The sequence below is a fragment of the Channa argus genome, chromosome 13 (assembly GCF_033026475.1).
Source record: "Channa argus isolate prfri chromosome 13, Channa argus male v1.0, whole genome shotgun sequence".
NCBI lineage: Eukaryota > Metazoa > Chordata > Actinopteri > Anabantiformes > Channidae > Channa > Channa argus.
The window spans coordinates 26,809,202-26,826,913 of NC_090209.1; the positions used below are offsets into that span (position 1 = coordinate 26,809,202).

The 17,712-nt window shown below is 43.9% G+C and overlaps 1 protein-coding gene across 1 annotated transcript in view; it reads left to right on the forward strand.

The window, feature by feature from the left end:
* plxna3 (plexin A3) overlaps positions 1-17,712 on the forward strand; it is a 95,490-nt gene that overhangs the window by 5,885 nt on the left and 71,893 nt on the right. The window contains exons 2-5 of the mRNA XM_067526187.1: positions 12,111-12,535; positions 12,847-13,037; positions 14,801-15,348; positions 15,862-16,026. Coding sequence (XP_067382288.1) covers positions 12,228-12,535; positions 12,847-13,037; positions 14,801-15,348; positions 15,862-16,026 — 1,212 coding nt within the window. The 5' untranslated portion in view covers positions 12,111-12,227. The remainder of the gene's footprint in view (positions 1-12,110; positions 12,536-12,846; positions 13,038-14,800; positions 15,349-15,861; positions 16,027-17,712) is intronic.

Below are 17,712 nucleotides of genomic sequence, written 5' to 3' on the forward strand. Positions count from 1 at the left end.
TTAATAAATGCTTTTATATTTCAAGTGTTTATAATGAAGAAACGTGACGTGTGTGGACGATGTGTTTTATCATAGCTTGTGGACAAAAATCCAGGTTACAGACACTGAGTGTGGCTGGAGGAGAGTCAGTGCTGGTGTCGTTGTTTTGTCCCTGAGTCCTCTGCCGACTGTCTGTCCTGACACTGAGAACTTGTGTTAAATCATGTGTTCATGCTGGACTGTCTGAAACTTTGCTTTGTCGGGGTCTCGCGGAAACATTAAACAGTAAAGTTTGATGTTGTCACCTGGAGGCTTTGAACTTCCTGTGCAACTGAGCTGCCGCCCCCCCCCCCCCCCCCCTTCGCACAGTGTGTGTCTAAGGTCAAGTGTATTTGTGTGTACAGCTGTGGAGCCACAGAGACGCTTTATCGACTCACGGACTCGGTGTGGACTTTTGCTCATTAACTACAAATCACACTCGCTGTCCAAAAAGCATCGTCCTTTCTAGATGAATGTGTCTCTGAAACATGCAAACAGACGTTGACAGCTCTTCAGCACTGCGGGGTGTTTTATGAGCCCCTCCACAGGAATGTGATGTCCAGTGATTTGTAGGAAATTAGTATAAACAGTTTTTGGTCTTTGTTTGCCTCTTTAAACCATTAAAGCTGAGCTCACAGTGCCACAGTCTGAGATTTCCCACCTGGACATGTTGTCCTGATACTGTTCAGCTTCTATAACCATAACAAGATCAGGTCAGTTCTGAACACGACTGCACGTTGCCATGTTGGAGACACTGAGCAGACCATCAGTGAATCAGGTCTCCCAGACAACAGAGAGACGCTGCTGATACACAGAAGCAGATGATAAACTGATATGAGCATGTACTGATTCCTCTGATGCTCTGTTGTGGTTCTACATGTAGGAACAGCTGCATAAAACAGAAGAACTAGAGAAGCTGAGGGACAGTGTCTCTTTATCTTATCTGGTTGTTCTTTCTTTGTTCTGTAGAGTTTGAACATTAGTGGATGCAGAGACAAACTGTGTCCACTGACGGTGGGTTTCAGAGGTTTTCCTGAGCCCGGCAGTGATTTACTACAGAGTCATGTCAGATTTTAATGCAGTGGCTGAATGAGTTTCTGTTTGACAGAACAGTTTATCAGAATGCAATTTTCAAATCACAATAAGTGCAATTTAAAGTTTTTGTTAAAGCTGCAATAATAAAATGTGCACATTTTGTGCAGTTAGAAAACAAAAAAGTCCAAATAAAGGATTTGATGTAAATAAAAAGAAAAATCTACAATACAAATGATCAGCAAACAAATATGAGGCCAGAATAAAAGAGGAGTTTGTTTTCTGTGCAGCGCTATTTTGTTTGCACTGAAAAACACAGAAGAAAGATCACGTGTTACATTACATTCACATTATTGCTGTAAAGAAATCACAATTAAACTATTTGGCATATAGTTCATCCCTAACAGTTGCCCCTGAGGACCCAGAGATCCCGACTGTTCACTTTAGGTTTTTGTCCCTCGCTTCAGATACATTTTCTCTGAATGGTTTATTGTTTGATGTCAGCCTCAGATTCACAGTCTCACAGAGTGATGAGCTTTGCCTCGTCCTCACCTCTGATCATCCACCATTAAACCTGTTGTTAGCATCAGATTGAAAATGAGCACATGTCAGTTTCAGTATTTATTAGGTGTCTTTATTACATTTGAGCAAAAGCTTCAGAACATTTGTACATCAGTCCCAACTTTTCTGGAAATGGTGCTTGTGGTCAGACCTTCACACAAATCTGAAGGCAGCCATCTTCATTTTGAACCTCAGTTTATCTGTGATGTGGCAGCTTCTCTCACCGAGCTTCATCTTTCCTCAAGTTGATGAGCTTCAATGTTTCCGACAGAGCAGCTGATTTAACTGAACCGTGTTCTGTGTTTTAGCCGTATGTGTGTATGTGTTTGTTTTTTCCTTGTGCTGTTCAGGTTAAATCATAATGTGGTGGACAAAACAATAGAAACTCAAACTCAAGTTAAAATCAATCAGTACAGTTAGACATCAGCTCCTTTTGTTGCATGACTGCTGCCGTGAAGATCGTCACAGCTGTGGTGATGAGCTTTACCTGGTCAGGTGAGCCAAGCGTAGCACAGCACACACTGCAAACCTAGATCTGAACTCAGAACAGGCTCAGTCCAGGATCAGTTCACTTACAGTTTAAAGTCATTTTTCTGGAAGCGGCAGACACTCAGATTATTCCTCCGCTGAAGAGCTAACAGGGTCGTTGTGCAGAATATTAGATCAGCTTCTATCAGCAGAGGAAACAGCGAGACCATTTGTGTTCATATTCAGGTTAAGCTGATTTGCTTCCACCTGCAGATTTATCTCCAGGGTTTGGTTTCGCTCCAACATGGCGGTGTCTCCCTCGGAGCAGCTGCTATTTTAAAGCTCCATGGAGGAGTTTAAAGACCGAGGCCGGAGCAGCTAAAAGCATTCTTCTTTCTTTCTTTCTCTGGAGGAGACACTTAAAACACAAACTGCTCTGGTGGAAAATGCATTAGTTGCTAAGTTACAGCATGTTAATTGAGGACATTTTCAAATAAGAAAATCAGCAGCCGAAGCTGCCAAATCCTGAGACGCCACAGGGAAACAGATTGGTCTTTAAATGTCCTTTTCCTTTAGCTCCAGTCCAGTGGTGGACACATTTTAAAATCCTCTTACAAATGTACAGATGAATCTTTCTCCTGTTGTGGGGTGTGTGTGTGTAACTGACCTCTAACCTGCAGCTTCCTCTGCTGTTCCTGCTTCTCTTTGTGTTGGCCACTGGTTACAACGCACAGCAGAGTCCACGTAATCACGGCCGTGGTGAAAACCACCTCTGCTGGAGACAGGAGGCATTTACCAAACAGCTGTTGCACCATCAGAATTTTCACCTGCTAACTGTGAATGTGTCAGCAACAAGGCCACAGTGGAGGGAGACGTTCATGGTTTCTCATTTGGTAAAAGCTTTTATCCATTGAGTTTCTTCCCTGTGGACTTGAGGCATCAGAAGTCAAACCACTGACCCTGCAGGTCACAGCCGTCAGTTCTGTGTTCAGGAGGCTCCGTTTTTTTTTGTTTGTTTAGCTTATCAACACTAGTTCGGTTCTTTTGTTCCATCGAATGGAAGCCCACAGTTATTTGATTGTATTCATGTTGGTCACGATAATCTTCCCCCCCACCCTGATATCAGGTAACCTAATGTAACTGTAGCAGGCTGAGCACACACCTCACAAGATGGCACAGTTAACTTCACTGTCTCTTATAACGACAGAAATAACTACAGACATGGATCATCTTCCATGTGCAGTGATGTGTTCACTGCAAACAGGAGACTTCAGTTTCACAGCCTGCAGTCAGATAAATGGAAACAGGTGGATGTCGGACTGAAAACCTGTTTTATTCTCTGGGTTTATTCCTGTCTGGAACAGAACCTGTATCTCTTCACCAAGTTGTGTGCACAACGTAGAAAGGTGCTGATACTGATTTGTGTTATTGTCTTTACATTTGAGTACTTGCCGATACAGAGTACTGATACTGATACGAGTACTGAACTGTTGTGCTTGTAGTATAAGTTGCTGCACAGTAAAATGGCAGAAAGTATCTTAGGTATATTTTGATACTAAAGCTTTTTGGGAATGCAGGCCTTTACTTGTAACCGTATTCCTGCACTGGTAGTGATACTTGTTCTTAACTAAAGGACGTGAGGACATCTTCCTTTGTTTTTTGGTCTTTAGCTACAGTTTCACGTCACAGCAAACAGTGTCTTGTTTGGTCCTGACATTCAGTTTCATTCTTTCCAGCATGAATCTGAAATCTGTGATTGGCAGTAAATCACTCCCCAAGCAAACACAGTGACCATGTACGGTGCCTGTAAAACATGTTCCCCGCTCTGTAGATGTTTTTATACTTTTACAACATTTACTCACGGTTGGTTTAATTTCTCTTTTAACAGAAACATTTATAAAAAAAATCTCTTTCATGTCAGAGTCAAACACGTCTCCAGAGAGAGTTTCCCCCTTTAGAGGGACCCACCTAAATCAGCACTGCTGCAGCCTGTTGGTGGAAGAAGTCCCATAATGATTTAAGGGGACATCAGCTGAGTGCATGGTTGTTGTATAAATACACCTGTATCCCGGAGGCTTTCAGACTGTGAAGTATTCCAGAGCTGAAGACATTACTTTGTCTGTCCAAACTGCACGATCAGTTAATGAGACCAACGCTCTGACATTTCATGCTGTGATTGATCAGCAATGCGGAGGTCAGAGACCTGGACACTGTAACTTTACCTCATGCTCAGTTTAGTGCAGATTGTTGATCAGCTTGTTCTTCAGTGACTGATCCCCAGTGAGAAACTGAAGCTTTCTGCAGCACAGAATCGGTGTGAAGCAGCTGTTGTTTCGAAGCGGTTGACACCTTGAAAATGAAGCTTTGTTTGGGTGGTTCCTGTGCTGAAGTAAATCTTTGAAGCATCTTCTTCTTTGAAAGGTCGATACTGTGTCGAGTCATCTGCTTCACGTGTACCATCATATTGATCACCAATAATCAGCAGACTCACTCTGCTCAAACATTGTCTTCTGACCCTGCACTGCAGAGCATCAGGCTGATTCTCATGTCTCCATTTCACTCTTTACTAGGGCGACTGTATTTTTGCATCTCTAACCTACAACTGAAATTCAAGTGAAAAGTGTGTTACACTTAACTCAGAGCTGTGCAGTCCCACCTGGACCTGGAAGGCCCTGGAGAGTCAGTATCCTGACTAAAATCTTCATACAAAAGGCCAACAGTGGGGGACATTAACAGTGTCCAGACGCTCAAAGTGGACTGGACCTGCTCACTTTGACAGAGTCTTTGTCTGTGGATCAGTGCATTTATTCCATGTTTTTATAGAGTTCTTTCTTTTGTGACACGGCATCACGTGTTGGAATCGGAGCCTTTTCTTGTTGCTGCAGTGGAGGAGAAGTGAAATGAACCCTGACTTAACCAGAGCTCAGAGTTTCCCATCCTGCTCTGGACGGACTTCACAGGTTTTAAAATAGCTCTTGTTTACGTTCACAGTCTGAGGCGTCAGGTAAATGGCTTTTATCACCTTCATCTGACGCTAATGAAGCCCCGGTGAGTCTGGAACAAACCGGCTGTTCAGCTTGTGAACAAACTCTCTGATTCATATTCACAGCTGAAGGACACATCAGATCTGGACGTCTGAGCCACTTGGTCTCAGCTGGAAGTTTAGATCCTGCAGTGCGTGAACCTTAAAGGGCTGAGCCCGTGTCTTTGCACGTTTCGGCTCATTTATCTCACAGTGTGTGTTTTACATCAGGACGCACCATTTTTCAAAGTGAACCACAAGTTTTCCAGATCTACACTGGGTCTCCCTGCTGCTCACAGAGGTTAAACTTGTGGTTTCAAACCACTCCCAGCAGCCATTTTACGTTGGATAACTGTGTCCCCCTGTGTTTGCTGCTTGTTCTTAAACACGCCTGGTATTAATAATTCTTCTGTTTAATGAACTCTTTAGATCTTTTCTTCTTTTTGATTGAGACGTAAAAACTCTGAGAGTGAAATTACTCCACTATAAATAAAATGAGCACATAGCGCAGAATTGTAGCTGAAGCAGAAATACTAAGCACATGCTCTAAAATCTACTTTAAAGCGACACGGTGATGAAGTTAAAGAGAAAAAGATTAAAAATGTTAATTTAATTTATTATCAGCTGCAGTTGGTAGCAATTCTGTGAACGAGGCTCCTGTCGTCAAAACATTTTCCAGATACTTCTGAGGTCTGTTGAGGCTCCTGGTTCTGGTGCAGTGCTCAGCTGCAAACTGCATCCTGGGTCTCCTCCATTTTGCTTTTTTTCCCCTATGTCATCAGTTGGTCGTATCATATTGTTGTTGTAAGCGAAACTTCTGGCAGCTGGTACACGATGGTGCCACAATAGTAACTGAACGGTTGTCATCAGTTGTTATCACACCCAGAGTTGTGGCTCAGTTGGTGCCTGCTGCCTGGAAATGGAAGTTTAACAACATGTAGCAGCACATAACGAACGTCCAACACCTAAGACAGTATGATAACAAGCTGCTGAGGGACCAACATGTGGAGCAGGGACCTACTGGCCTTTCTCTATGGTGCTGATAGTAGCCCCTGAAGGGTCTTTGAGGTCTTTGTGTTGAAAACACTGTATGAGCAGCACAAGCTCTGTTACTCCTCACTACTGTTGCTGCTCCAGCATGGTTCTGTCCAGAACCTGTCGTCCCCTCTTTGTTTGTATTTGTAATGGATGAAGTCCAGCACAGCCCCTGCTAATGCATCCAGTCAACACGTCCTTCCTGACCTCTGCACAGGGTAAATGTAGCCGTCAGTACAGTTAAATGCTGCGTGACTTGGCTGTCAGTCCCAGGAATAAACAGCCAGTCAGTGCAGCAGTGATATACTGTGGGGTCAAATGCCACCAGAAGCATCCGAATGAATGAGTTCCCTGTCAGTACTCTATGTGTACAGCTCTTCATTGGTTTTGTATCCATGTGACCAACAAAAGAGTAAAATGTCTGAAAACAGCTTCATTCTGCCGTCACAAATGGCAGAAATCTGCAAACCCTATGCCAAGTAGAACCCAACACCACTTAGAGACTCTGCAGATGTTTGAGGCTTCAGGGTCTGAATCCTGCTTCAGTCAACAGACACTTTTGTTGGTGGCTCTGTTTATCCTGACTGCTCGCAGTTGGAGAGCTGAACTGGGCCAGAAGGCACAGGACCCCCACCCTCTCTGGCCCCAGGGACTGTGCCTCTGTGTGAAGTCACTGTTCATATGTCTCTGTTGAAAGTTATAAAGGTCGGTTATAGGACACAAAGTGACCACAAAGAGACTCAACACAGTTCCCAAGTGGAGAACAGACTGAAATGACCTAAAACTGACACCAAGCAAAAACAAACACTGGATGACCATAAGCAGAAAACAACCTAAAACTGGTGCCAGAGGACCAAAACCAACAGCCAAACTACTAACAACTTATACCTACCAAACAGAAAAGGACCAGAGACAGACACTTGACGACTCAAAGTGACCAAAAACAGATGGACACGGAGTCCCACCAAAGGCCAAACAGATTAAATAAGACCAAAAAGTAAAAAGGATCACAAACAGTGTAAGGGAATAAAATGTGGGTGCTAGGGGCCCTTTTGTCTCCTAATGTGCCCATGCAGCTGATCAGATCACACGTGGAAGACGTTTGTTTGACTGAACCTCCGTCTGACCGTGGCTCTAACGGCTCATGGTCGGTCGTGTTTAGATTTTCACGGGCTCTGGTTTCCATCAGCTGATCCATTAAATAAAAAAACATCCCAGGGTCACGTGACAGAGTTTCCCTGTAATGAAATAGCAGTTTGATCGGCTGATGATGGCTTACACATCGTGTGTGTGGTCTGACACGGTTTAATACACACAGCTAATGGAGCACTTGGTGTTTAGGTCTTTGCTTCAGAGCCGGTGGCTAAAACCAGAACCACCGCTCACATTTGCTGAATATTAATCTAAAGCAACAGTCTGGGAGAAGCCACTGAGGACAACATGAGGCCAATTCCTGGAGAGCAGTGGAAACTCAGTCACATTCGAGTTTGCAAAAAGTCTTGCTCTGTTAAAGTGCACAACCTTGGTGCCTCTTAATGTTGATAATTGTTTGGCACTTTCATCGCTTCTAAAGTGGTCGAAGTATTTTAGTTTAATGTAAAAATACACATGGACCATTAAAACGGTCATATTAAGCTGTTTGCAGCCTCCTCTTTGAAATAATGCTGGATATTGTTTTATTTCCACTTGAACAGGTTAGTCACATTTGTTTCTCCTGTGTTGTAGTTTTATTGCAGGTGGGCTGCATAAGATTGAGTTTGAGACATGGGTTCCTAATAAACTGAATTATGCTGTGGATGGGCGCTTTTTTAAAAACCTTTTAGTTTGTTTGTCTTCATTTTGGAAACTTGAAACACGTAAAAACATGATGATTCTCAGGTAAACAATGCAGAAGAAATGTCCATATTTTGTCTTTAGACTTGTAGTTTATTACTGATGAATATCTAATCCAATGGTGTCTAGTTAGAACCAGAATTCAACTTTTTATACACCACGTTTCTAACCAAGAAAAGAAGACCGTTGGAAATGAGTGGAAATCTTCGGATAACCAAATCGTGATGACTGAGAATCTTCAGCCACATACACCACAGTATTATTTTTATTTACTAGTTAAGTATAAGAGACTGGCTCCTATTTAGCTCCAAAAACAACCACCATCATTGGCAGCAGAGTGAGTGAAGCTCGGTTTTACAGATGGACAGTGAAGTGATCATTATGGGGGTTGCAGGACAGTGTGTTAGCGCTGTGGCCTTTAATAGCAGTCAGTTTATGGCAGTTTGTAATTATAGAGGCCAGCAAAGAAGAAGATGCAGTAAAATTAAAGTACACTGTGGTTTACAGTTGACTGTGTTTATGTAATTACAGCAAGTGACACAACAATCAAATCAAATTAGACGACAGTTATTGTTTCACCAACACGAATGTCTCAGTTTAAAGAGAAAAATCCTTCTCCGTGCATGTTTAAAGGCCTAATCCTCCATCTTTTCCCACGTGTACTACAACAAAGACGTTCTGGATAATATGGTTGGCGTACGGTAATAAGTTTGTACTACAAGCTAAAACTACAAGTACTTTATTAAGAAAGTGAGGAAAATAAAAAGGAAATATCCTGTATCTGTAAATTTCCCCTCAGCCTGTTCTCGAAATGCCTTTATGTACATTACCCACCCAGCTGCTGCATCACTGGGAACCATAAAACAACCCCCTCCGCTTCTCCTCCATCACCTCCATCTGCATCCGTGTCCCCCATTCTGATTCCCACCCCCTCATTCCACTGACTGGGGCTCTGTTTGAATCACAGGCTCCAATAAACACACGACAAAGACACATTGTGCAGCACTTTCTGGGTAGAAAGAGCTGCAGGGTCGGCTTGGGTGGTGAGAGCTTCAGGGGGGCCTGATGTAGAGATGGGGGGGTGCAGTGGTGGACAGAGATAAGAGCTGAGAGCTGGACAGATAGAGGACAAGGCATCTAGGCTGATAAGAGTCAGAAACAGCTCCACTGTTCTGTGACCTCCTGCTGAAACAAACGCACGTTATTGGATCAATTGACAGGAAATTAAGCAATAATCAAAGAAAACGACACAAATTTATCGAGGAGACGTCATTGCTGTCATTGTTGGACAAACAAACCTCTCTGTTAGATGCCTCCAGCTCTGTGCTTCTTCATTCAGTAGGCTGAATGCTTCTTACTGCATGTTGATTCATTATTGAACAGCCAGGGATTAGAAAACAGATCCAAAAAGGAAAAATTGTTGTGAAATGGCCAAAACAAGATGCAAAATGGTGACAGATAACAACAGGGCAAAATGTTAGAACCAACCAGAGATTTGCTTCTGACATCTCTGAAAACACACTGACCAAACATTTAAAATTTTAATTTCTAGCCTCAGAACAATCACAGAAATCTGAGGTGAAGAACAGCTCCGGGCCTGTTCAGACCCTCCTCCATCATCACTGGTTGATGCCGAGTCCAGCACGATGTAGTCCACTCCAGAACATGTTCTCCTGTCTGATCTGAATATGGGTCCATGTGACTCTGAGCTTAACCAGAGTTGGGATTATGAAACAAATGCATTCTGAACTCTCAGACTGGATGTGTCCTCACAACCTTGGCTTTAAAGGAAAACACACACACACAGGCTGTGGCTGAGCAGGATGATGGATGGTTCCAGTGAAATCCTAGTCCAGTTAGAGAAACTGGATCTGTCTCCCGTGTCTGCCCAGCTGTCTGTCGTCCACTCTCTCTCCGTCCATCTGTCGACCTCTCCTGTCTCTGCTCTCGCTCTCAGCACAGCAGCCTAATTAACTAATGTGCTGATCTTTCACTGCCTCTTTGTCTCCCTGTGTGTGTGTATGTGTGTGTGCGTGTGTGCGTACGTGTGCATGTGTCACAGGGTTAATTGTTGAACTGTCCCTCTCTGCTGCCAGAGTAAAAACTTTATTATCCCTCCATTCACAAAGCAGCTCTTCCTCAGCATTTCTCTTCTACTGTCTCATTAGAAACCGTCACAGTGAGCTGAACTGGTCCACGTTAGTCCAGCAGGAGACGGGTCTGCAGGTTCTTCTTCAGATCTTTTAAATCAGACTGTGCACCTTTTTATTTTTGGTGCAGCTTTCAATTTAAAAAGCAGCTGCTGCTTGATGCTCACATCAGACTGAACACAACAGACGCTGCAGGTGGAGAGGACAGTGAGCTGTGGACAGGTGCATCCCCACAGTGCAAGTGCTGTTTAACCATAAACTCCATCATTTAACTTGTGGCTTAACCCGTTTGCACACTGAATGTTAAAGTGCAGCACCACTCACCCACTGTGGGATTTTTAAAATGGAGGTGATGTAAATTTCAGGATAAACAAAAAGTAGAGACAGAAAGAATCAGATGCTTGTATCACTCGTTCCAAACTAAGCTAATCAAATCATCTGGTAAAACATATTTTTTTCATATCACATGTTTCTTAGCCTCTTGCAGCCGTGTTGGACAGTGAAGGAAACACTTTTTATACCTGCAGGTGTTCGCTGTGCTCCTGCAAATAATGTGAGATGCACAGTGCAAAAAAAGGCCAGAGGCTCAGTGTTGTGAAGACAACGTGCAAAACGCTTCACTCTCATCGAGGACACTTGCAAAAAGCTGTCTTATCAGGGCTTATAGCAGCTGCAGAGAGAAGCCCTGACCTCCACTGGAGGACTGTAATTTATCCACAGTGGAGAAGACCAGGCAACAGGTCCCTGTTGGTGGGTCCTTTGAAACTAAAGCTGAATTAAGCGAGGACGTAGTCAGATTGTGCTCTTTATGTGTGTGTGAGGATCCACCGGATTCTGGACTCATGTTTGCATGAGGTGTGGAGAATCTGTGCAGCTGCTTTGTCTGTTGCATATCTGTGAAAAATTACGCAACTTTTAACCACAGAAATGTTTTTGTATTGTTACCGTAATGAGGATTTTTCAAACTTCAGAGAAACAAGAAATACAATGAATCTGGGAACTGAGTCTGGTTTGTTTCCACACTCACTTTCTCATTTTCTCTCAGACTGATTTAATGTGTCCAAGCTGAAACCCAGGAGCATGATTTAAAGCTATGCTACAGTTGAAGGTTCAATTCCCACAGGGACGCCCACGCTCACAACATATGCAGGAGGCATTTTAATGTAAAACCTGCGGAGAGACAGCAGAAATGTCTTTGTGCTGCAGGCTGTCAGTCCTCCATTTTGTGTCATAGATTAAAAATAAATCAACTGGTTTCAGATGAGAAACCAGCTGGATTGTGTGTGTGTGTGTGTGTGTGTGTGTGTGTGTGTGTGTGTGTGTAATGAGAGCTGTCAGTCAAACATAAACACAGTGGAATTGAGTGTGAGGATGAGAGGGAAGTTTCCATCCAGCTCAGTGATACTGGAGCTGCTGAAGCTTTATGAGAGACTCAGAAGACAGACAGACGCCGATCAATAACTATATCTGCCTCTGTCTCACACACACTGTCAGTTAAATCCTGTGTGTGTGTGTGTTAGCGAGAGCTTGATGTAAATAACACAGTGTGTAAGTGTTCAGTGAAATAAATCTGAGACACACTCTTGTTTCTACGATGAAACTTGAGCTTTATTCTGTGTCGTGGACGTTCATTAGGTCACTGTTCGTGCGTGTGTGTGTGTGTGTGTGTGTGTGTGCACATAAAGTTGTCGATGAATCGAGCTGCTGATGCACCAACACTTTGTCCCTGGCTTTGAACCCAGCTGCGGTTTCCTCCTGCTTCTGTGATCTTTCCTCACTGACACTCGCCGAGCATGAAGCGCTATTTGACCCAGCGTGAGCTGAGAAGGAAAATGAATGAACGTTGTACATCCTCCCAAACAATCCAGTTGATTTTTAACAGATAGAAAATTGGAAACAACAGTTCAAAGATTTTCATCTTGCAAACTTTTGTATTTGAAATGTATCATCTTGATGGACGGTGTCCTGTCTGTCTCTCTCTGTCTCCACAGCCATGACCCACTGAAGTAACGCTTCATCAGACCTGCAACCAGCTCTTCTCTCCTCCTTCCCTCCTCTCCTCCTCTGTCCCTCCATCCTTCCTCCTCCTCATCCTCTCTCTGTCCACCATGCTCCCTTCACCATGTCCTGTCCTCCTCTTCCTTCCCCTCCTCCTCCTCTCCTCCCCCCTCCTCTCTGCCCCAGCTGCTCCTCCCCCTCAATCCGGGACGTTGGGCAGGGCAGTGTACCGAGCGTTTGACACCTCCCTCACCCACCTGACCGTCCACCGGCGGACAGGAGAGGTGTTCGTTGGCGCCGTCAACCGAGTGCTGAAGCTGTCTGCCAATCTGACGGAGCTGAGGAGTCACATGACCGGACCTGTAGAGGACAACGCCAAGTGTTACCCTCCTCCCAGCGTCAGGGCCTGCGCCCACAGGTATGTCAACACCCGTCTCACCTTTGCCTGTCTATTTACTTGTCTATCTGTCTGTCTGTCTCACCAAATAATGTATTTAGCTGTCTTTCTCTTCACCTTCCTGTTCCCCTATGTGTCCCCCTTCTCATCTCTCTAGATGTAACTCCTGTGTGTGCTTCTCTCAAATCTTTACCTGTCGTCACCAGTCTTCCTGCTTACCTGTCCATTTCCCTCATTGGTTACCTGACAGCTTATTTATTTTCCTTTAATGTCTGTCAGCTTGATAGATGCTGCAGTTTGCTTACCTGTCTCACCTGTGTGTCTTTCCACAGACTGGAGTCGTCAGATAATGTGAATAAGCTCTTACTGGTGGATTATACTGGGAACAGACTGGTGGCCTGTGGGTCGATCTGGCAGGGCGTCTGTCAGTTCCTCAGACTGGAAGATCTCTTTAAGCTTGGGGAGCCACATCACCGCAAGGAGCACTACCTGTCTGGAGCCAGAGAGGCTGATGGGATGGCAGGTAGGCTGTGCAGGAGTGGGCGGGGTCAGACACACCTGAACAGTGAAAAACAGGGCACAATTGCAGCTTTAATGGATCTTTGATGGATCTTTTATTGTATAGGCAAATTCAGTGTCGATTCTCTGAAATAATCACTAAGCTGGAGCAAAGGCTAATTACTAACAAGTAAATTCCTTCAGTAGTCAGGTATTATTGTGCATTTCAGCTTCATTTGTCCAGTGCTGGGATGCGTCTGTGTTGTGTTTGACCTAGTGGAGCAGAAATAATAAAAAATTGAGTCCGTATGGTTTTTGCAGCTGCTTGTAACAAAGGTGCTGAGCTGACCTGTTAGTATAGTTACTGCTCTGTAGCTGTGTCTGAAATCAACCCCTCCTCACTTTTTCCCTCCTCCCTGTATATGTTCTCTAAATAGTTCACTCAACAGTGAGCAATTAATTATCATTTCAGGCTCTTTCTCACCACTCAAATGCGAAGCATTGCATTATGGGATTGTTAGCAGATAGTAGTGTATGTGCATTGTTGCTTTGTGGGAATTAAATGCACTGTTTATTGGATAGATTTCAGACACCACGACATAACGGCGAATGTTTTATATAGTGAGTAGAGGATGATTTTGGACACAGCCCCCGATGAGGGGCATTCAGCTTTTCCTCCTTAATTATTGGTCATTTCTCCAGCTGGTTGCTTCAGCTGTTTCCATGGCGACAGACTCACCTACTGTTTGGAGGTTGTAGTAGAACTGTAGTCAGATGAGGTAAATTCAATTGTGAAAGTGTTATAAAAAGTGTTTTAATGAGAACACTTTGTGCTGATCTGTTCTAGTTTGATCATTTTGATTCCAACCAAAGAGAATCAGAGCATCAGTGTTTCCTTTCCACTTTGTTGTCTCCCAGCTGGAGAAGCATTTCAGCCTGCAGCTGTCAATCATGTGCCAATGTGTCAAAATATTTTACAGGTTTTTATTCAAAATCAGCTGCCAACATGTTTAGTCTGGACAAAAAGCTGAATGAAGACTGTATATGCCTGACAACCAGCCTCCACTTCTGTAAAGCACAGGAGTTTGCTGTACGTTGGCTCATTTCTCTGATCAGATACACGTCTGTGAAAACACTTCCAAATTCCGAGTTCTGAGATGGTTCTGAATGTGAATACTCGATTTCAGTAAACCAGCCAGCAGGTCCTAACACTTGACGTTGTAAGTCAGTATTCTTTGCTGATCCAGTTAAACAAGAACAGATCAACATCTGTGCTTTGACCCAGTGTGTCAAACCTTTCCGTGGTGTTTTTGTTTGTCCTGCTGTGCACATGATGACCCTTTACTTTACACAGTGGAAACACTGACCCAGCTGCTCACTTTGTTCCACTGACACCACAGAGGTCCGTTTTCTCATAATCTGTCCGTGCTGCCTAATGGGTCGATTCAGGTTAGGTAGAAAATTAAGTGGCGGCTAATTTAATAATTCATTATTTTTTAGCAAAAATGCCCAAAACATTTTGGTTGTAGATTCTCAAATGTGAGGATTTGCTGCTTTTCTTTGTGGTATCCAACAGTGAAGTGAGTCTCTTTTCATTGTTAGTTTTTCTGGACAAGCATTTGAATTTGCTGCTGTGCGGATTCTTCTCTCAACCTCTTGAAATTTCTGTCTTTGCTATCGTAAATTTAGCAAATATTTACATCAGTCAGTTTTCGACCTGTGTGGCAACGTCACCTGTCCATCCACCCACATTGGAGCACCTGTCCTGACTCTGTCCTCCTTGTGCAGGTGTGGTTGTTGGTGAGGATGACTGGACGGCTGATGCCAAGAAGAAGAAACCGGCGAAGGGTGGCAGCCGACTCTTTATTGGTGCTGCCATCGACGGGAAGTCGGAGTATTTCCCCACACTGTCCAGCAGGAAGCTGGTGGCTGACGAGGAGAGCGTCAACATGTTCTCGCTGGTCTACCAGGACGAGTTTGTGTCCTCGCAGATCAAGATCCCTTCGGACACGCTGTCCCTCTATCCGGCCTTTGACATCTACTACGTCTACGGCTTCTCCAGCCGCACATACGTGTATTTCCTGACGCTGCAGCTGGACACTCAGCTGACGCAGATGGACGCTGGCGGAGAGAAATTCTTTACCTCCAAGATCGTCAGGATGTGCTCTAATGACACAGAGTTCTACTCATACGTGGAGTTTCCTCTGGGCTGCACCAAAGACGGCGTGGAGTACCGGCTGGTCCAGGCCGCCTACAAGCAGAAACCAGGGCGGCGGCTGGCCCAGGCGCTCAGCCTGTCCGAAGACGACGATGTCCTGTTTGTTGTCTTCTCACAGGTGATTTTTTTTTTTTCGTTTTCTTTCATCCGGTTGTTTTTTATTTTAGTTTTTTACTTGTTTGTGCGTTTTGTCCCTTTTCTGTAAGTTATGTTTTTTTTGTGTGTGTGTTTGTGTGTTTCATTTTCTTTCCCTCATTTCACCATTTTTTTGTAATTATTTATAATTTGTTATTTTGGGCAGATTTTTCCACTTTTTCCATTTTTTTTTATTTCCATATTTGTGTTGTTTGCTTTTGTCTTTGTTTCTTTCTTTAATATGTCCTTATATGTCGGTTTCCTCCTTTTTTGTTTCTGTAATTATCTGCACCTTTTTCTTGTTACTTTATATTAGCCAATAATTTCTTGATTTTTTTTCTTTTTTTTTCTTTCATTATTTCCATTTTAGTTGTCTCTTTTCCTACAAACCTGAACAGTGCTGGTGCTGGTGTCATTGTAATAGTGCCTTGCTTCTGGCTTTGTAGGATTCTAACCAGCCCCCTCTCTGGCTCTGCCTGTGTGTTTTTACTCTCAGGGTCAGAAGAATCGCTCAAACCCTCCCAGAGAGACAGTCCTCTGTCTCTTCACTCTCCACGATATCAACCTGGCCATGAGAGAGAGGATCCGCTCCTGTTACCGTGGAGAGGGACGACTGTCGTTACCATGGTTACTCAACAAAGAGCTGCCCTGCATCCACACTGTGAGTTAAACCCTGAGCGTTTCTTAAAAATCAGAAAGCACTCAGATAAACAGTGGGAGTTTGAAGTCAAGAGCAAAGACTTTTATATCTTTGACCTGTCAGAAACAGGTTAGGTCAGATTGAACTGTGAAACCATGAACAGTGAAAAAAGGAATCTGAAAAAAAAAACAATGCCATAGTAACTGTTCATGGTGACTGTAGCTACAGTTTGGCCCCAAACATGGTTCAAGCTAATATGCAAATGCAGATGCTATGAACTATAAAAGATTGGTTTTGTATGTCGCTGTGGTTTTAGATGTGTCACCTGAAAACTGCTAATGCAATGAGCATCGCTGGTGTTGATAGCGTGGAACAAAGATGGAAAACTCAGATTTACATTCTAATCAGCTCATCCAGGAGTTCAAGTGCACATTCGTGTCCCATGTATTGAAATTCTCTTGTGTTTCTGGAATATTGCAGTAATTAGAGTGCGACAAAAACAAGGCCACTGTGACCTCTGACCACTAATGTCTAGTACGTTCATCCTTGATGTGCATTTTGATCCACACCTTTACTTAGTGCACTGTGGTATCACAAGAGTTTACATGGAGCGAACTGACACACAAGCTGAAAAGAAATAAAAAAAAACAGGCTGAATATGTGAAATAAATTTCAAATGAGTTTAAATCCTCTGCACGTTCAGATGATTAAACCAGCAGCGTGTGAAATGGAGTGAGCTCTCTCTCTTTCTCTGTCTTTCTCAGTTTTGTTGTCTCTTTCCTCCTGGATTCTTTACATCGCTTGGCTGGAAGCTGCCTACAGGCTGCAACACACACACACTCACACACTATGACTCTGACATTTAAGCACAAATAAACTTTATTTGCATGAATGCATGAAAAGAGAAACTGTAATCACCCTGTGAAAGACAGAAAGCAAAGAGGAAGCGAGAGACTCCCCCCCACATCCCTCTGCAGTGGGGTTATTTCAGGTTGGGGGTAGATGATGTTCTTATTCATGGTGGTAATGGCCTGCAGTGGTAACCATGGCAACCGAGCAGGGAAACCCTGGACAACTTCTGGGCCGGGCTTGAATTTGGTAAAACGATGGTGGGAGGAGGACAGGAGGTCAGGAAGGGGGGGCGTTGGAGGTGCCCCCAGCAACGAACTAAGCAACCAATCAGCCGGTACAGAACACACTGATGATAGGAATGATGCATGAGATAATGACCCTTGTTACTATGTGTCTTTGGGGGGAGGAGTGTCCAGACTCTGACCTCCTTCTTTTATCATAAACAGCAGGGAGTGTGTGTGTGTGTGTGTGTGTGTGTGTGTGTGTGTGTGTGTGTGTGTGTGTGTGTGTTCATGCGTGGCTGTTAGCATGGGACATGACAAAGTCCCTTGCAGTGATGTGTGTGTCGTTCTTCCTGCAGCAGCAGCAGCAGCAGTGGCTGCCTGTCTGCACATTGTGGTACGATGTGTTTGTTTTGCACCTCTATAACCTCTTTCAGTCACACACACAACAGAGATGACAGAAAACGTTCAGACTCATCTGGGGTTTAGGCAGCAGAAGCACTTTGGTTAAGCTTAGAGATTGTAATAGATGAGCACGTTGTTCAAAGGCTGTGATAGATCTTTCCAGTAAGTAAATAGCATTTGTGAAATCTTCACTCCCCAAACCTGTGTGTGGTTCATGTTTCATGCTGAA